Source organism: Gigantopelta aegis, chromosome 14 (assembly GCF_016097555.1).
Source record: "Gigantopelta aegis isolate Gae_Host chromosome 14, Gae_host_genome, whole genome shotgun sequence".
In the NCBI taxonomy this organism is placed as follows: domain Eukaryota; kingdom Metazoa; phylum Mollusca; class Gastropoda; order Neomphalida; family Peltospiridae; genus Gigantopelta; species Gigantopelta aegis.
This window is the reverse complement of record NC_054712.1, coordinates 53,388,208-53,407,656: the sequence shown is the minus strand read 5'-3', so window position 1 is coordinate 53,407,656 and position 19,449 is coordinate 53,388,208. Positions and strand designations below refer to the sequence as shown.

The 19,449-nt window shown below is 38.6% G+C and overlaps 1 protein-coding gene across 1 annotated transcript in view; it reads right to left on the bottom strand.

Moving 5' to 3' along the window:
- LOC121388234 (GPI ethanolamine phosphate transferase 1-like) overlaps positions 1–19,449 on the bottom strand; it is a 62,045-nt gene that overhangs the window by 21,807 nt on the left and 20,789 nt on the right. Inside the window, exons 9-17 of the mRNA XM_041519501.1 lie at positions 19,111–19,230; positions 16,958–16,998; positions 16,569–16,628; positions 13,813–13,905; positions 12,569–12,624; positions 9,763–9,784; positions 9,009–9,065; positions 7,793–7,872; positions 5,932–6,098 (exon numbers count right to left, since the gene is read on the bottom strand). Coding sequence (XP_041375435.1) covers positions 5,932–6,098; positions 7,793–7,872; positions 9,009–9,065; positions 9,763–9,784; positions 12,569–12,624; positions 13,813–13,905; positions 16,569–16,628; positions 16,958–16,998; positions 19,111–19,230 — 696 coding nt within the window. The remainder of the gene's footprint in view (positions 1–5,931; positions 6,099–7,792; positions 7,873–9,008; positions 9,066–9,762; positions 9,785–12,568; positions 12,625–13,812; positions 13,906–16,568; positions 16,629–16,957; positions 16,999–19,110; positions 19,231–19,449) is intronic.

Below are 19,449 nucleotides of genomic sequence, written 5' to 3'. Positions count from 1 at the left end.
TTCTTTTTCTCTTCGCGAAAGGGTCTGGACGTCTTTTGTTTGGCTCTGTTTTGGAGTCAACTTTTTTTATAAGACCTTTGGCGACTGATGTCCCTCCGGAAGATGTGGTGATCCGTTCCTTGGCTGCCGGTACACTCGTATCCGAGGTGGCGACGGATTTAGACCGCACTTTTAAAGACACAGCGTCTTTCGTCGCCTTCCCGACTTGGGGTCACCGTATGTATCCGGTATTTGACATGACCTTTACAGATGTAGCTCCGTCCTTGGATGAAGACGTTCACCGTCTTGGGAAGTCGTCAACCGTGGATTTGACAGACAAACAAGTACAAGCCATGGATACTGCCCAGAGACGTTGCTTGTTTGTATTATCTTACTTGGACGTTTTCCTTGCGGCGATGGCCACCCAGGCAAAAGATGCACGGTGCTACGCGCTATTTCAGCAATCAGCGCAGATGCTAGCTTTCCTGACGTCTTCGGTGACTTCGATGTCCTCGATGTTAATGCAATATCGTCGCCAGGGCTTATTTAAAGAAATCCACTTTGGATTTTCAGCATAAGAAGGAGCTGTTAGCTCAACCGTGGTCAGCAACTAAGCTTTTTGCAGGCAAAATTTCTGAGGTGGTGAAGGCCAATGATAAGGACCAACAGTCGACAGCAACTGTCAAAGCGTTGCAACTTATTTCAACATTGGAATCTACAAAGCGGAAGTCTACATTCACACCACAACCACCATCTAAACGCTGGAGAGGTTCCTTTCGAGGTCAACCTTCTCGAAGGTTTCCGGTCAGACGACCATCCGGTCCGCCAGCTCGGACCCAGGGGAAGCCTGGTCGACGTTGACGCCAGCCAACAGATCGTGGACTGCTCAGATTGCTTCAACCTACGCCTGCCCCTGATTTTGAACCAGAACAACGATTCGGTTTTGACGCTTCCGGTGTGTACCACACCGGTCGAAAGATCCATGGTCGGAAGTCGACTTCGCCGTTATTGGCGAAACTGGCAGACACTTTGCCAAGATCCGTTTGTCACGTCGATCTTGAAGACAGGGTATCGTCTGCAATTGTCTGCCATCCCTCCATTGACCACTTCACCTCGAGAACCGCGGCATTCCGTTGCGCAAATCAAGGTTCTACAGGAGTCCGTCAACAAGCTGGTGGAGAAGGGAGCCGTTCGCAGCATTTCGGAAGTACAATTAACACCCGGATTTTACTCGGACATCTTTCTCGTACCAAAGAAAGATTCTCCAGAGCTGCGAATGATTCACAACTTGGCGGTCTTCAACGACCGCTATCTGTCTCCTCCTCCGACCTTCAAGATGTTAACGTTGCGAGATATCATAGCCGTGATCAGACCGGGGGATTGGCTTGCCTCGCTAGATCTCAAGGACGCCTACCTGCACGTTCCGATGCATGCCGATTTCCATCACTACCTACGGTTTGTGCTACAGGGTCGGCATTACGAATGGAAAGTCCTGCCCTTTGGGATATCCATAGCGCCATGGCTGTTCACCAGAATCACGACTCCGATGTCACGCTTCCTGCATCGCAGAGGTATATCCTTTTACCCATACCTCGACGATTGCCTGATGAGGTGTCACAGCAAGACAGGGCTGACTGCACATGTTGCCTTCATCATGGACTTTCTCAAGCAGCTGGGTTGGATTATCAACATCGAGAAATCTCGACTGGCTCCCACACAGTCTCTACAGTTCATAGGCGCTTGGCTTCGACCCGACCTGGGCCTCGTTCAAGTTCCCTTAGACCGTTGGGAGAAGATCCAGACCATGATTGTCATAGCCCTCACCGCTCCAATGACCTTCCGCGGTTGGCAGAGTCTCCTGGGTCTCCTCACTTCTGCCCAGGATTTGACACTCAGAGGTCGTCTCCAGTTGCGGCGCTTGCAGATGTTTTCTCAACCCGTTTGTTCGTTTCAACAATCCGGACTTGATCATCTCACTTCCAGACGATCTACGCTCCAGCCTGCAGTGGTGGCAGCTCCGATCGAACGTCTTAGAAGGTGTCTCTATGCGGGCCTTCATAGCCACTCATCACCTATTCGTCGACGCGTCACTGGAAGGTTGGGGAGCCCATCTAAGCAACCAGACTACTTCAGGGCTGTGGTCTCCCGTCGAACTCGGACTCCACATCAACCTGTTAGAGTTGTTGGCAGTCTACTACGCTATCCTTCATTGGCGACAGATGTTGACGGAAGCCTCTCTCATGGTGGCCACAGACAGTACGACCGCGGCGGCTTACATCAATCGTCAGGGCGGAACTCACTCCAGCAGTCTGCTGCAGTTGACTTATCGTCTCTACAAGCTGGTCGACGAAATTCCGTTGCAACTTCGGGCTCGTCATATTCCAGGGGTTTGCAATGTACTAGCCGACACTTTGTCCCGGCCGTCGTCTCCACAGCCGACGGAGTGGATGCTCCATCCGGAAGCGTTTCGATGGGTGTGCGACAGACTTTGGACACCAAACATCGATCTTTTCGCCACACGATTCAACCATCAGCTGAGGGTTTACGTGTCTCCGGTGCCGGATCCCGAAGCTCTGGATCTCGACGCATTGGCCATCAGCTGGGAACAGATGGACGCGTACGCTTTTCCTCCACCAATCCTCCTTCCAAGGGTGCTTCAGAGGTTTCAGCTGTACCATTGTCGCCTGTTGCTCATTGCTCCGATGTGGCCATCCAGGATGTGGTATCCAGATCTAATACGTCTTGCCGATCCACATCCTTTACCGCTGCCAGACTGGGATCATCTGTTGCTGCATCCCACGTCAAGACTGTACCATCCACGTCCGCAGTTGTTCCAACTGCACGCGTGGACTTTATCTCCAAGAGTTTGAGGAAGAAAGGTTTTTCTTCACAGTCTACGGCGGCCATTTTGAAAGCGCACAGATCATCTACTACTGCGGCTTACAACGTCAGATGGCTTTGCTTTCACCGATGGTGTGTTAGAAAAAAGATCAAACCTCAGACGATACAGATACCTCGTCTTGCTGATTTTTTGCTATATCTGCGGACCACTTTACGATTGAAGGGGTCTACCATCGCTGGGTACGTTTCGGTCATCGCTACTGTTCGTGATGTAACTACTGGAACGAAGTTATCGGGTATTCCTGAGATCCATAAAATGATCAAAGGTTTTCGCCTTGAAGATCAAGTACACCGGTTTCGGCCACCAAGATGGGACCTGAATTTGGTGTTACGAGCGTTATCGACTGCACCTTATGAGCCGATCGAGTCCTCTTCCCTGCAAGATTTGACACGGAAGACGGTGTTTTTACTCGGTTTCGCCACAGCTGCTCGTGTCTCAGAACTTCATGCTCTTGATGTCGATTTGGTACGTTTTCACCGAGATCGGCGTGCAGTCAACTTGGGGTTACTCATGAACTTTATTGCAAAGAATCAGTTACCAGACCAAGCGCCTCGCTCGTATGTTGTGCAGGCCCTCTCCTCTATCGTTGGTCCGGCGGACGTTGAGGACTTGGCGTTGTGCCCTGTTAGAGCCTTGCACCAGTACATCGAGAGGACCAGATCTTTTCGACAACATCGTAAAAGACTTTTCCTTTCCTGTAACCAGAGTCGGTTGAGGGATATTACCAAGAACACGGTGGCCACCTGGATCCGGTCTTCTATCCTGACCGCTTATCAGAAGGAGGGTTTACCTGCTCCGTCTGCTTCCAATCCGCATGAACTTCGTGCCTTGGCTGCCACGATGTCCCTGCATTGCAACACATCCATTCAGCACATCATCACTGGCTGTTTCTGGGCGACGGACTCCATCTTCGCCAACTATTATCTGAGGGATGTCTCCACAGAAGACGTTGAGGGGTTCCATCATCTGGGTCCGGTTGTTGCTGCACAGACTCTGTTGAATACAAGCCATCCTCGTCGCCGTTGATGTCTGTCTGATTCTGGGCTGCATACCGAGATGTCCACCGAATCGACAGGTGAGGATTGCTTAGACTTTTGTTCTTTTGCACAGTTCACGCACTGGTGCTGGAACTTTTGTCTCGATAACCTTAACTCTTCACTGCATGTGGTTATTGGTTGTCGTTATTGAACTAACAGATCTTTGGTGTACTAGACAGAAAACATTCGGGGGTCTTGTTTTGTTCAATGTTCTGACGGATGCACCTCATTAGGTTGTCGCTTGTTATTGAAAAACTATAACACTTCAATACGTGAGGGTTACCTAACACCTGCATCCCTGGTGGCTACGTCTTCCCACCCTGTCAGAACCAGCATGAGATGTGGCTTCCGCCTCCTGGTTCATGTGTTCTAGGAGCCGTACCTGCCACTGCTGACGGATGCCACCATTCTGGTTGTTGTTACTAACATCACCTGCATTGGTCTGTGACGGGCATCCCTAGGAGGAGGGTTTACCAAGGTTGGCCTTATTCTTCCACTAGTCAGCCTCTTTCCGGTTGGGGAGTTATCACAAGCATCTACGGATCTCGGCACCCACCACCATCTGTTGAATGCTGCACTTGTTTGAGGACAGGTAATGTCTATAGAAATGGAGAAAACTTGAGTGTTTTCTCTTTTATAGATACATTACCTGTCCTCAAGATTCATCCCGCCCGGGCCTCCCCGCTTCCTGTTCTCCGTGCGATGCGCTCATGGAAAAAGAAGGAAGTTACAGTCATGTGACCGGAACTAGAGAGCAGTATACAGTAGAAGAATTTAGGCCATCCCATTGGCTGTTGGGATGTTCGGACCAGACCACTTGCGTGGGGGGGAGGTGCACTTGTTTGAGGACAGGTAATGTCTATAGAAATTGATGGTCCTGTATGCATCTGTATGCAAGATATGGTCCGGACAAGGATTTACTGTTATGTGCAGTAGACAGTGAAAAGTAGGTCACAGTGACCTAGTAATAGTATGCAACACACCACCATCCCAAGTTGTTCCTACATGTGAGGTTTGATGGTCCTATATGCATCTGTATGCAAGATATGGTCCGGACAACAATTTACTGTTATGTGCAGTAGACCGTGAAAAGTAAGTCACAGTGACACAACATACCGGCATCACAAATTGTTCCTACATGTGAGGTTTGATGGTTTTGTATGCATCTGTATGCAAGAAATAAACCGCTTATTTGGACAAAGAAATATATTTGATGGACAGGTACATGTATGTTTCTAGATGTATTTGTCCAGTGGACTAACAAAATGTTTGCTTAATTCTATCACTGATATCCATATCTAATTCTCAGAACAGACATACACTTTACAGACATGTGGTTAAAACCATTAATAATACAGTGAAACTTGTCTAAACTGGACACTGAACAAACCGGAATACTGTCAAAACCAGCCAGGTTTCATGGTCCCAAGTTTTTGAAATTTCAATACACTACCCTCTAAACACCGGCTCCTGTGTAAATGAGATAAATATTAGGTCCCTGGTGTGATCCAGTTTACACTGGTTTCACTGTATGCTATATTTAATTAATTAATCATGGGATTTACTTTAAGTGCAAATAAAATCTAGATGGCTAATATGCAGGAATCACTTTATGATTCCTGTTTCAAACAAAACTTTTTTTCAGTAGACATCCTCTACCCAAACTATTTTCATAATTGATCACAATTATTTTCTTTTGGCTGAATTAAAAGAATCTGACAATGTTATCTAAAAAATGTTTTAACCAACTACGTATTTATAGTCCGTCCCATCATTCTATTAAAATATTTTTTTGCAAATAATTTCAGTTTGGTTTGACATAAGAAGAAAAGTAAAAGTGTTTTGTCAATAACAAATAAATACTATTTGTGTGTTGAATGTACAAATCAATCGGCTCAGAAGTAAATAATTTGTAGTAAATTCCATAGTATGAAAAAAGGCGTTTCCTGTGGGACGGACTATAGTATATTTAAAATAAATTAATACTGCAAAAGCATGAAATATCATAATTACCCAGCAGCATGAGACAGACTATTACACCTGCCACACCATTAACCTGCAGGTGTTGTTGTAAAGAGCTGCTGTACTTCTGTGATTTCAACACGAGGCCCGAATGTTCTCTCAAAACCAGATGTACGACATAGCACATCCAGCAGAGGAAACCGCACACAATACTCAACCTGTATAAAAGTGAAAGGGACAGTCCTGAGGTTACAACCATTGTAAAATAGCACATACCATGGCCTTTGATATACCAGTCATGGTGCACTGGCTGGAACAAGAAACAGCCCAATGTGCCTACCAATGAGGAATTCATCCTAGACCAGCTGCACATCATGCGAGTGTTTTATCACCGGGCTACGTACAAGCAGGTAGTGTCATTAGCATATTCAATACCGTATGTCCCGCACCTAAACCTGTATAGACGACTCGGGGTTCTAGAGACCACATCTGCCATATTCAATACCGTATGTCCCGCACCTAAACCTGTATAGACCTCGGGGTTCTAGAACCTATGTCCCGCACCTAAACCTGTATAGACGACTCGGGGGTTCTAGAGACCACATCTGCCATATTCAATACCGTATGTCCCGCACCTAAACCTGTATAGACGACTCGGGGTTCTAGAGACCACATCTGCCATATTCAATACCGTATGTCCCGCACCTAAACCTGTATAGACGACTCTAGAGGGGTTCTAGAGACCACATCTGCCATATTCAATACCGTATGTCCCGCACCTAAACCTGTATAGACGACTCGGGGGTTCTAGAGACCACATCTGCCATATTCAATACCGTATGTCCCGCACCTAAACCTGTATAGACGACTCGGGGTTCTAGAGACCACATCTGCCATATTCAATACCGTATGTCCCGCACCTAAACCTGTATAGACGACTCGGGGTTCTAGAGACCACATCTGCCATATTCAATACCGTATGTCCCGCACCTAAACCTGTATAGACGACTCGGGGTTCTAGAGACCACATCTGCCATATTCAATACGTATGTCCCGTGTAAGACCTCTCAAGACCGTGACCCTCATAGACCGACTCGGTGAAACCTCTCAAGACCGGACCCTCTGTAAACCAGAATTCCCTCAAAACCGGACATTTTACAGTCCTTTTTTAAATAACAGTACAGAACTTAACCTCTCTAAACCGGGTCCCTCTTAATACCAGACATCTTTATTGGTCCCAAGGGTGTCCGGTTTAGAGGGGTTTCACTGTATTTAATTTTATATAATTGAAGAAAACTTGGACTCTTTTTCTCTTTTCATGAATATTTAACCCAACTCTCATTTCCCCTGTTTTACATCGACTAGTCTGAACATCCCAACAGCCAATCAAGTCGCTATAATGCCATAGGTCACAGGTTAGGTATGATAAGAAAATATATTTATTCCTGCAATCACTTGGCAGGAAACATCGGACTAGATATTGATACATTTGTATGTTTTCAGTCAGTGACTAACAAATTTTTTTAACATCAGCAGTTTTAATGCAGTGTATTGATAAATATATTTTTGTGACACGGCAAGTGTCACAAAACATACCCATATACTTATGAATTAAGTGTTTAAAAAATGTTTATTGCAGCATTTCACAATGATGAGGCATCATGTTGTCCTGTACGATGTCATGTTGCAAAAAGAAATGATTGTTAGGTTTTATCATAAACAATTTGCATAGCAAAACGGGAATCAAAATCATTTCTCAATTCATTTTGTGGGATTGAAGGAAAAATAAAATAACTGCTTTCTGCGTTAAAATAGTATCATGTTCAGGTTGAATGCAATAACCAGATATTGTCAATATATTAATCCAATACGATTCATATACCATCCTTAACAGTGCAGTGGTTATACACACCCTAAAAAGAGTCTGTCATATGTCTGGTAGTAATTCAATCCTCTCAAAGACTTTTCAATGAAATTCTGGCTTTCTGTTATCTGAAGAAAAGAAAAAGAATAAGATTATGTAATAGTATATCAGGTAATTTGTGTGAATAGTAAGGTAGTCTCTTAAGTCAGGTGTCTGCTTAATACAGGTGGCCACTTGGACAGATCTGGCTGTAACACAGGGCTTGAAATAGGAAGTAAAATATGGACTGCTGATATATATTTTTTTAAAATAGCAGACCAAAAGAAATATGACCTGCTAAGAAAACATATGGCCTTCTGGAAATAAGACAGAACAAGGTGAGTGGAGGGCTTGAGACAGTGTGTGGAAAATTAAGACTCTGAGATATATTTCAGAGCATTATAAAATTAAAATATAACAGAATCAGCCTCAGCTAAATAGAAGATGAGATGATTGTACATACATCTGTCTCATAAAAAAAATAGGACCGCTTTTTGCATACTGCTATTTCGAGACCTGCTTGTAATAACAAACCTGGCTCCATGCTTATAAAACTTTAATAACATTTTGAGACTTTAGCATCATGCATTTCCAGTCCTGGACAGAGGAGCCGGCATAATTAGACGCCTGTGACAATGACAGGCGTGAGCTACAACAGCTTGCTCTGAATGTGCACGTGAAGTCCATTGACCTGATCTGACCTGACCTGACCTGACCTGCATCATGCATATGACAACTCTGAAGATCAGTCTCATTGCTGTTTACTTTACATTTTGCACATAAACGTAAATCTATGACTAAACCACAATTCTTATTGCTATTATAGTTCAACAAATATAGTTAGAAGAAAACATATTTCATTTTCTTTTGTCTTTAAAATACTCCAGCTTCTGTAATGATGTAATTTTCTTTGTGAAATAGATGCCAAACATGTGCAAATGCACGACTGGTATAAATGCTAGTAGCAGATGTAAACTTACGATGTTTAGTGAAATGGGTCCTAACAGTCAGTTTTAGATACAATAATTAATTTGATTACTGGACTCTTGTTCAACACACCCTCACCTAAACAGACTCAGTGTGCACTTTAACAAGATTTTAAAAAGATGGACATACATTTCTAATGAAACTGAATTTGTCACCTACACTCCACAAATCAGTGTAAAACGTTTTAAGTCATTACAGCCATAAAAGTGATTTTCAACAAATGCCACAGTAAACTCACAGCCTGCTTGTAATTCCCAGTCTGAATGAGTTTCCTTATATGACGAACAAAGCCCACCTAAAAAAATCAATACATTTCAACACATTAAAGCTTATGAATTAACGCTTATGAATTAACGCTTATGAATTAATGCTTATTAATTAAAGCTTATTAATTAAAGCTTATTAATTAAAGCCTATGAATTAATGCTTATGAATTAACGCTTATGAATTAAAGCTTATGAATTAACGCTTATGAATTAAAGCTTATGAATTAAAGCTTGTAAAGTTTATTACCTACAGATTGTTATCTACTGACAAGCTTTAAATATCAACTACAAAACTGTCTTCTTTTTAAATACCACAAACTGGTCATACAGTTAATATAAATTTAGTACAAATTATTTATATTACCAATATCATGCAAATACAAAACAGAACAATACCAGAATAATTAAAACTGATGACAGCGAGCTAAAGGAACATTTGCATCAGAGATAAAATTATGTTTGCATGTGTAATTTGACAAAGTGAATATAATGTATGAAGAAATGTTCTATGAAATGCAGTAAATCATGTTTTTTAAAAGAGACCGACATCAGGTAATGTTTAATAATTTTACATATGAATTATATTTATTACATATATGTGGTACAGTCCTACCAATGTACCATTTACAGAAATGTTTTTTAAAAAAATGAGACAAATGTGAAAATTAGCACTAATCTAACTTTTCAAAGAAACCACTCATATTGTTTGCTGACACATATACAAACCTCATCAGAAGGTGACAAATCTCTGAAAAAATAAAGAATATATAAATAAATGTTAAAAAGAATTCTGTGGAATAATAGAATCTATCACCATTATGAGGTATAGATAAGGCAATTCCAACCCTCGGGTTGGAATTGCCTTATTTATACCTCACAATGGTGATTGATTCTTTTTCTCGCTCATTTAATTACAGTAACAAAACATTAATTTTGTAAGCGACGGTTTGTTTGTTGTAGAACAATTCATAAACATTTCACCTACAAACTCATTTATTCATACATGTAAAAATATCAATTTGTTTAAATATTTTTAAAACCATGATACAATGTGAAACGGCAAACAGAATTCTGAAAAAAATAAGTAATGGCGTCGATCATCATAAAACACGAGTTATGACGTGACGCGTATGTAGAAATCGTCCAGCACTGGGGTGCTAGACATATTTATCTAACACCATGCAAAAGCTGACTAATTCAGTCCAGTGGGCAAGAATTAAATGTCTTGCCTACCATAAATGTTTTGGTGCATTCTGATAAACATCCATAGGTGTAACTACAAACCAAATTTCATTGATCTAGGACTTATAGTTTGTAAGAAACTGATCTAAATGTGAAAACATTTAATGTAAAACTTTAAAGCAATCGTTGACACCATCGCTTATGTCGCTATCAGAAATGTACTACCTATATCTCTCCTTTTTACTTTGTTAAGGCAAGACAAAAACTACTACCATATTTTTCAGCACATAAGCCACTACTTTTTTACTGTGAATTACAAGGTGCGGTTTATAAAACAATGCGGTTTACTTATGAATTTTACGGTAACTGCCATGCGTATAAACCACACCTTTTTTTTCATTCTCATAATAATAATATAGCATTCCAAATGACTAGGACTGTAGTATTATGATGGAATAGCTTTTTATTAATAGTCTAGTCAGGCTAGAAACAATACAACACTTGTGTTTTGTTATACTTACAGTGTCAAAAACAGACTCGACCTAGTCCGAAGGGACGTAGAAAGTGTGGTTCATTCTACGTCCGAATATTGTTACATATTGTCTATATAGTTGGTATTCAAAACTTGTGGCACCATGTTTCAACAAACTGACACACAAACCAAAAATGTATAATCTACCTTATTCACTAAATCCCGATTGAAGTACTTGCATCATTATTAACCAAATAAATCTTCCAACGACAACATAAAACATTCCCCCGCCATTTTAAATTTGATAAATAGAAGGAAGCAACTCGTCCTGCACATTAACAAAAGAGCTGACTTAATGTGCACCCTGCACTAGACTCGACTGCACATTAACAAAAGAGCTGACTTAATGTGCACCCTGCACTAGACTCGACTGCACATTAACAAAAGAGCTGACTTAATGTGCACCCTGCACTAGACTCGACTGCAAAGTTTCTTAGTTTGATTTCTGTAACATTTATTGTTAGTAGTGCATCAGATGTGTTTGTCTGTTTTAAAATGAAGTAACTTGCCTCATATTATACAAAGTAATGTTGTTATAGTTTGTTTGCATGTTTGGTACTGCACATAAAAAGCCAGTGGCAGACTAAACAACGTCACGTGACACAATTACAATGTCATGGCCATTTATGACCAATTTCAAAAGCCGGACCTTAACAAAGACATCAAAACAGTTTCTTGATCTCTTTAATGCCTCTGTTTGTTACCTGTTTGTACTGTTTTTAATTAATATGTCAGAATTTAAGTTCAGTACAAAGCTTGCGAATTAAAATCACATAATCGGAGTACCTGTAATGTTTTTATTTCAAGCCAACATTCCCAATCTAATTAGCCTGCTAATTTATACAGAGTATAACGTCGTGCACAAACATTTGAGTAGAAACTTATTTTATTTTTTCATCAGTTATGGGAGGTCCCCATGTGAATATTTAATTTTTTGGGAAGTCTAGGTGTATTGCCAATTTAGACTGGGAAAATAATATACTGAATGACTGAACTGCGGTATACACCTGACAAGTGACCTGTGTTCAACTGTATAACTTTAAACTGCGTTTATGTTTTGTGCATGTCTTTTGTTGTATTTTGTTATATTACATGTAGTTATATATATTATAAATAAATATTTTTTGGAAAAATATCTTTTTTAAAAGGCCACTGTTTAAAACAATGTCGAAACTTGTTTTGGCTTCGTACACAGTGACAATAGATATAACATATGCAACAGTAAATTTTTGATATGATGTTTGACAAAAGGCACTTTTTATTTTTTTCATCTTTTAGAATTTACACTTTACATTTTGTCCAAAATTATGAAAAATAAAAATATACTTAGGAGATAACCATATCAAGTTTTTTAATTTACGAATATTATTGTCTATTTGATACCGCAAATGTCATTTTTGACCTTAGGTGTTAGCATTGTAATAATATAGCTAATTTCGAATTTCGATCATGTCAGTATTTCAATGATGTCACTTTGCATCTCCTTTTAAACTGGATACATGACGTTTCCGTTTTAAGAACGCTGGGAAAATTCCAATGCAAGATTGATATTGAAAATGTTTTGTTTGAACATTACTACACTAATGCACCTGAATGTGTTTGAAGAAAATCTTGTAATTAAAAACTTTTACTACCAAAATATGGATTTCAAGTGAAATTATGGTGAGATATGCTATATTAATTGTGTATGAAGCTAAAACAAGGGTGCCAAAAGTGACGTCGAAACATTAATAACAATAAACTGGACACTATTCTGTCATCAGTTTGGATAAAGTTCCGTACCATCAACACAATTATATTATTTAAAGGCCTACTTACTTGAAAGGTCGAAATGTTAGAGAGAATGTTGTATCTTTAATCTGTGTCATTTTCACCTGAAATTCACAACACATTCAATCTGGTAAGTGTGAATCACATTAATTTATTGATGTTTCTTCTTAATAAGCAATATTTGTTATCGATTTTATTAAAACTGAAAGGATTTATAAATAAATATAAGCATGCATAGAACTTCATATACAATAATTATGTAATGTGCAATTTTTATTAATGTCTTAAAAGATTTTCATCTCAATTAAAAATAAACTAACTTTTATTCTAAATGTCCTTTTTATACCCATCTCTATATGACTGATTCTTCATATATTTGTGGCACAATTACACACAAGACCTTGGGCAGCTCTTCATTCTATCACAGGAACATTTTAATCATGCACCAAAAAATATGCTCAGGGTTTTATTTCTCAAATTTGTCTGGACTTTGGGAATTTTCATTTCAAAAACATCTCATTAAGCTAACTTAAAATGTCGAAGAGAAATACTATACATGTACTTGTCTTTATTCAAAGTAATATATCTATTTTGAATTATGTATCATTATAATAGGGTAGGGAAAGGGGTGTCTGTCAAGTATTAAGTATCGTTTTCAAAAACATCTCATTAAGCTAACTTAAAATGTCGAAGAGAAATACTATACATGTACTTGTCTTTATTCAAAGTAATATATCTATTTTGAATTATGTATCATTATAATAGGGTAGGGAAAGGGGTGTCTGTCAAGTATTAAGTATCGTTTTCAAAATACATCTCATTAAGCTAACTTAAAATGTTGAAGAGTGTACTGTCAAGTAATATATCTATTTTGAATTATGTATCATTATAATAGGGTAGGGAAAGGGGTGTCTGTCAAGTATTAAGTATCGTTTTCAAAATATATCTTTATATAATAAAAAAAGGGGGAATTATTTATCCTCAGATTGGGAAATTTTTACTCTAAAATTGGGAATAAAAAACTACATGGCCTTTGGGGAATGGTGGTGAACAGTGCTGATTGTCGGAATCTAAAACATAGCTGATAAAACCCTGATGCTAGTAGTGTACGTTCTGCTAGTAGTTTCAAACAGGTTAAGGAGAGTGCTAACCACTTGCCTAACATTTTCAAAATTGTGAAAGTTTAAACACTGCAACATAATAGTTATAAGAGATGGCAAAACTATAAATTCTGGTAACGGTTTTCAGCGTAAAATCTCCGTAGTCTAATTCAGAACTTTCTACAGACTGACCTGGTACTGGGCAGCTATTTGCTGGGCATTAGCAAACAGTCCTTCTGCTTTATGCCAGTCAGAGACACCCAGATAGGACAGCGGAAGAACACCCTGCGGAACAAACAAGATAACTCAACAATTTAGGCACTAAAGCTGGATATGGGTCCCGTTTTACGAAGCGATCTTAGTAATGAACTTAAGGTGATCTTAGCGCTAAGATTCCTTCGCAGATCGGGGCCTTGGTGAGTATGGTACCAGTCGAAAAAGAAATGCGCCGAATTGAAATGTTACAAACTGCACTGCGTCTGTCCTGGTGCAAAGGACACATCTGGCAGCAGATGACATAGAACAGATCACATATTATGACATCACCAGACTCACAGGGACCCGGACCCAGACCAAGCTTTGGTGTGTTATGGGCCTTACTAGTTGCTACATTTATTATATAACAACTGTTTGATGCATAGCAGTCATAAATGTATACTAGATTTTTGACTGTTATACATTGATGAAGTCAAAACAAAATAAAAAGCAATTCTTATAATTACAAACACAACTCATTTAGTTACAAATATACCTAGATCTAATTTGTAAACCAGTTTCTAACATTCTTCCCATGATCTGATTTACATGATGACGTCTCATTTGACATAAACCAGTTTCTAACATTCTTCCCATGATCTGATTTACATGGTGACGTCTCACTTGACATAAACCAGTTTCTAACATTCTTCCCATGATCTGATTTACATGGTGACGTCTCACTTGACATAAACCAGTTTCTAACATTCTTCCCATGATCTGATTTACATGGTGACGTCTCACTTGACATAAACCAGTTTCTAACATTCTTCCCATGATCTGATTTACATGATGACGTCTCATTTGACATAAACCAGTTTCTAACATTCTTCCCATGATCTGATTTACATGATGACGTCTCATTTGACATAAACCAGTTTCTAACATTCTTCCCATGATCTGATTTACATGGTGACGTCTCACTTGACATAAACCAGTTTCTAACATTCTTCCCATGATCTGATTTACATGGTGACGTCTCACTTGACATAAACCAGTTTCTAACATTCTTCCCATGATCTGATTTACATGGTGACGTCTCATTTGACATAAACCAGTTTCTAACATTCTTCCCATGATCTGATTTACATGATGACGTCTCATTTGATATAATGTTGACACTTTTCTGAGGTTTTTAGTATAAAATCGCTTCGCTGTGCTACGAACTGTTATACAATATGTGACAATAATATATCAATAAATTCATACAAACAATGACAAACAGGTCTTATATAATTACAAATACAGGAGCATGTGCTGAGGCTGGGTTTCAGGGGTCAACCTAACCCCCTCCTCCCTCCCTCAAGCACATTTTCTTTTTTCAAACATCTGATAATTCTGACACGGTCTAAAAGGAAATCCGATACAAATTTCCATTTTATATATACTTTTCCAGACAGCACAGCACAGCACATACCATGGCCTTTGATATACCAGTCCTGTGGCATTGGCTGAGACAGACAAAAGTCCCAAAGACCCAAGCACCTTAGGCAAGCATTCTATCAACAGAGCTAGAGTCCCACCCCCAAATTACTGATGAATGTTTTAAACTAGTTTGTTTTGTTTAACGATACCACTAGAGCACATTGATTGGCTATTGGATGTCAAGCATATCAGTGTTCTCACTGCCCCACTATTGCATTTTCCCACCCTCCTTTCATGTTCTGCCGCACTCCTTTATTTTTCTGTGCCCCGCTTTATTTTCCTGCACCCTACTATATTTTATATTTTAGAGCACCTATCTCCACTATTTCCAAATGCACACTTTTTTCCACACCAAAATAATCATCATTCTGCACACTGGACATCAAAGGAAACAAGCCGCATTGTGGGTACGAAAAAGCAACGGACGAAAAACTTCAGTAGCTTATGACAGTTACCGTAACGTAATTTAACAGTATTTTTAACAGCCTCTATTTTGTACCATACCTGTATCCAATTGTATGTTTGATACACACAATAAATATATACACCATCTTTCCAAAAATGAAACAACTTTTTATCAGTTGGCGATATGAAAGCGATTGATTCATTCAATGAAGAGGGAAATAAAATGAACATAATTTTTTAAAATTAAAATAATATTAAATTTTATCAGTTCAGCAAAACCGGAATTGGCCGTGAATGTCACAACGACGACATGAGTCAGCTTGCATTTCGTATAAACTTTTTGTACCAAATAATGAGAGGCAAAATAAGGAGTATATCTTTCCAAAGTCGACCAATCAACACATGATATATGGTAACCAAGCTTTCCCTATTTTTTCTTCTTTTTTTTTGAAGGGTGTGGCGCCACGCTTCTTTAATTTTCACCCAGGGAGAACACTGCATATGGTCATTTTGACAGTCATAGAGATGAAACCCGCTACATTTTTCCATTAGTAGCAAGGGATCTTTTATATGCACCATCCCATAGAAATGATAGCACATACCACAGCCTTTGGTATATCAGTCGTGGTGCACTGGCTAGAGCGAAAAATAGCCCAATAGGCCCACTGATGGGGATCGACCCTAGACCCTAAACCGACCATGCATCAAGCGAGCGTTTTACCATTGAGCTACGTCCCGCCTTGTTTTAAAATAACGAGTCATTATAGATTAATTAGAACATTTTGAATAAGCAGACTCTTACTTTGATACGCTCTGGAAAGCAAACAGTTATTGAAGATCTAAAATATTAGTTGTAAACTTACAAGAGAATTTTTTGGGAATGCAGTACCTATCAGATAAGACATGAGTGGTGCAACGTCCGCCTATGAAAGAAAAACCCATATATATCATTAAAAACATAATACATTTGTCACTGGCAAGGGTTTTTTTACCACAGAAAAATAAAATGAAATAACAACAAAATCAAAATATTATGAAATTGTACTGTTACAAATTTGTACTTTATCTGAAAAAGTGCGTCTCGGATGGTAAAATAATGTATCTCAAAACTGTTGAAAATCATTAATGTCTCAATTTTTTTTTGGTCTGACTACATCATCTAGTATTTAAACTGATTATATATAAAAGATTTTTAGTGTCTCAAAAATGATCATTAATAAAATATGAAAGCAAACTGTATTAAAAACATTACCTGCGACACATCATTTCTTTTAACATGTGACAACTGCCATTCTGAAATGACAACAAAATAAAATCCACATTATATTCAGACACACCAGTGATAATTAAAATCCTCATTTAACGCTTTAAAAGAAAACAGTAAAATTATATATGTCCCAAGTGAAATGTTCAAATGTCACAAGCTTTAACAAGTAAAAATTAAAACTATTTCATGATGGACATAAACATGATACGAAATGGTCGCGAGTTTGATATCCTATTTATTACCCATTAATCAATTTCAATTCATATCACTAAACTCGTTTGATCAACATTCCAGTCAGCTCATAGTGAGCCAGTCATATGACGTCGATGTTCTAGTTGGACGTAACACATAATGTGTGTGTATATATATATATATTTTTTTTTTTTTTTTTTTTTTTTTTTTTTTTTTTTTTTTTTTTTGCTAATTGCCACATTTACCAAGATATTTTTATCCATATGGGTAATAAATAGAGGATTCGTTATGAGTATTTTTTAATATGGAAAATATCAACCGAGTCGATGTTAATCGGTATTTGTCAAGGCTCTGCTGAAACAAATACCCATTAACTAGACGAGGTTTATTATTTACATATTAAAAAACATGTGTAGCGAATTCTATTTATTCTATAACACTTCTAAAATAAACATTTTAATTACTTTTTTAGTAAATTACAGTACTAAAGTCACCGCCATCGATAATATGACGTCATCACAATTAGCACAGATTAGTTTGACGTCACGCATTTTAAACAAATTTTGGAAAACGTTACGCTTAGGTACACGGGTCTTGTTGGCTTGTAAGCAAATGACCCATCCACAGCAACAAATTACCTAGAGACCTTGCAGATTTGCATACCATTATTAACCAGGTTAATAAAGTAAATTATCATATGGGTTTATGACATGGATATCATGGGTAAGTTATAGGATAAAAGGTTTTTAGACATTATTATTATTATTATTAAAGTGACTTTCATCCTTTTATCCAATACAGGTTTCAGCTTTCTATCCTGGGCACCCACCTCACCTATTTGGACTGTCTGTCCAGGAATATGGATTAATCATAACTTTATAGTGTTAGTGAGTCAGAAGTCAATGTAGTTGCCTTACATCTCGCCATTTAGCTGTTGCACCTCACTCTGGGTTGGAGCCAGAGCTGAAGCTGAACCCAGTAGGCTACTTAAAAAGCCTTAACGTTGATGCAGGTCTGTGAAAATAGCAAGAACGATCGTTCCGTTTGCGCTTCGTTCATGCAAATCTAATTTAGCGTAACCTATTTTAGATTCACGCATTAAATTTAGGACATTATTTACATGGACATAACGGGTTACACAAAAAGAAAATGGGTTACCTGAATTTATTTCTGCGTAACCGATAAATGGTTTACGCAGATATTCAATTATCAGAGGCCTGCAATGACTTAACCACTACATAGAGTTCAAGTTTGTTTTGTTTAACAATACCACTAGAGCACATTGATATATTAATCATCGGCTAATGGATGTCACACATTTGGTAATTTTATAAATATAGTCTTAGAGGAAACCCAATATATTTTTCCACTAGTAGCAAGGGATCCTTTACAGGCACCATCACACAGACAGGATAGCACATATCACAGCCTTTGATATACCAGTTGCGGTGCACTGGATGGAATGAGAAATAGCCCAATGGGCCCACCGACGGGGTTCGATCCTAGACTGACCGCACATCCTGGGAGCTCTTACTCACTGGGCTTCATCCCATCCCTTTAACCACTACACCACCATGTCACTAGATAAACTGTAATGGAATGTGTGATAGTAGCCTTAGAGCTAGCTCAAGGATTCACTAAATTTGAGGTTAATTTTTAAAATAATTGGCAAATTTTAAGTTTGCAAAAACATTTCAGTTGATATTTTGTTACAAAATAACAGTTTCTGCAATTTTAATTTTGCAAAATAATTTCATGTAATAGTTGATATTTTGTTAGAAAATAACAGTTATTGCAATTTTTAAAGTTTAATTTTACAAAATAATTTCATGTAATAGTTGATATTTTGTTAGAAAAAGCTTCGGGCAATTTTTAAAGTTTAATTAAAAAATCTGGTAAGCATTTAGTTTTTTGCCCACCGAGAGTTAGCCCTAAGTTTTAACTACCTGAACAAAAGTTGTCTGCATGATCACCACAACTGTCGTGAGGAGCTGCTTTTCGTATTCCTGCACCCCAGGCCACCAGGGGAGTCAGTGTCTCTTGTGGATCACCAGAGCCGTGTGAACCTGAACAGACAGGATGAAGAAAATCACAAATACATAACCTGACCTCTCACCAATGAATGGATGAAGAAAATCACAAATACATAACCTGACCTCTCACCAATGAATGGATGAAGAAAATCACAAATACATAACCTGACCTCTCACCAATGAATGGATGAAGAAAATCACAAATACATAACCTGACCTCTCACAATGAATGGATGAAGAAAATCACAAATA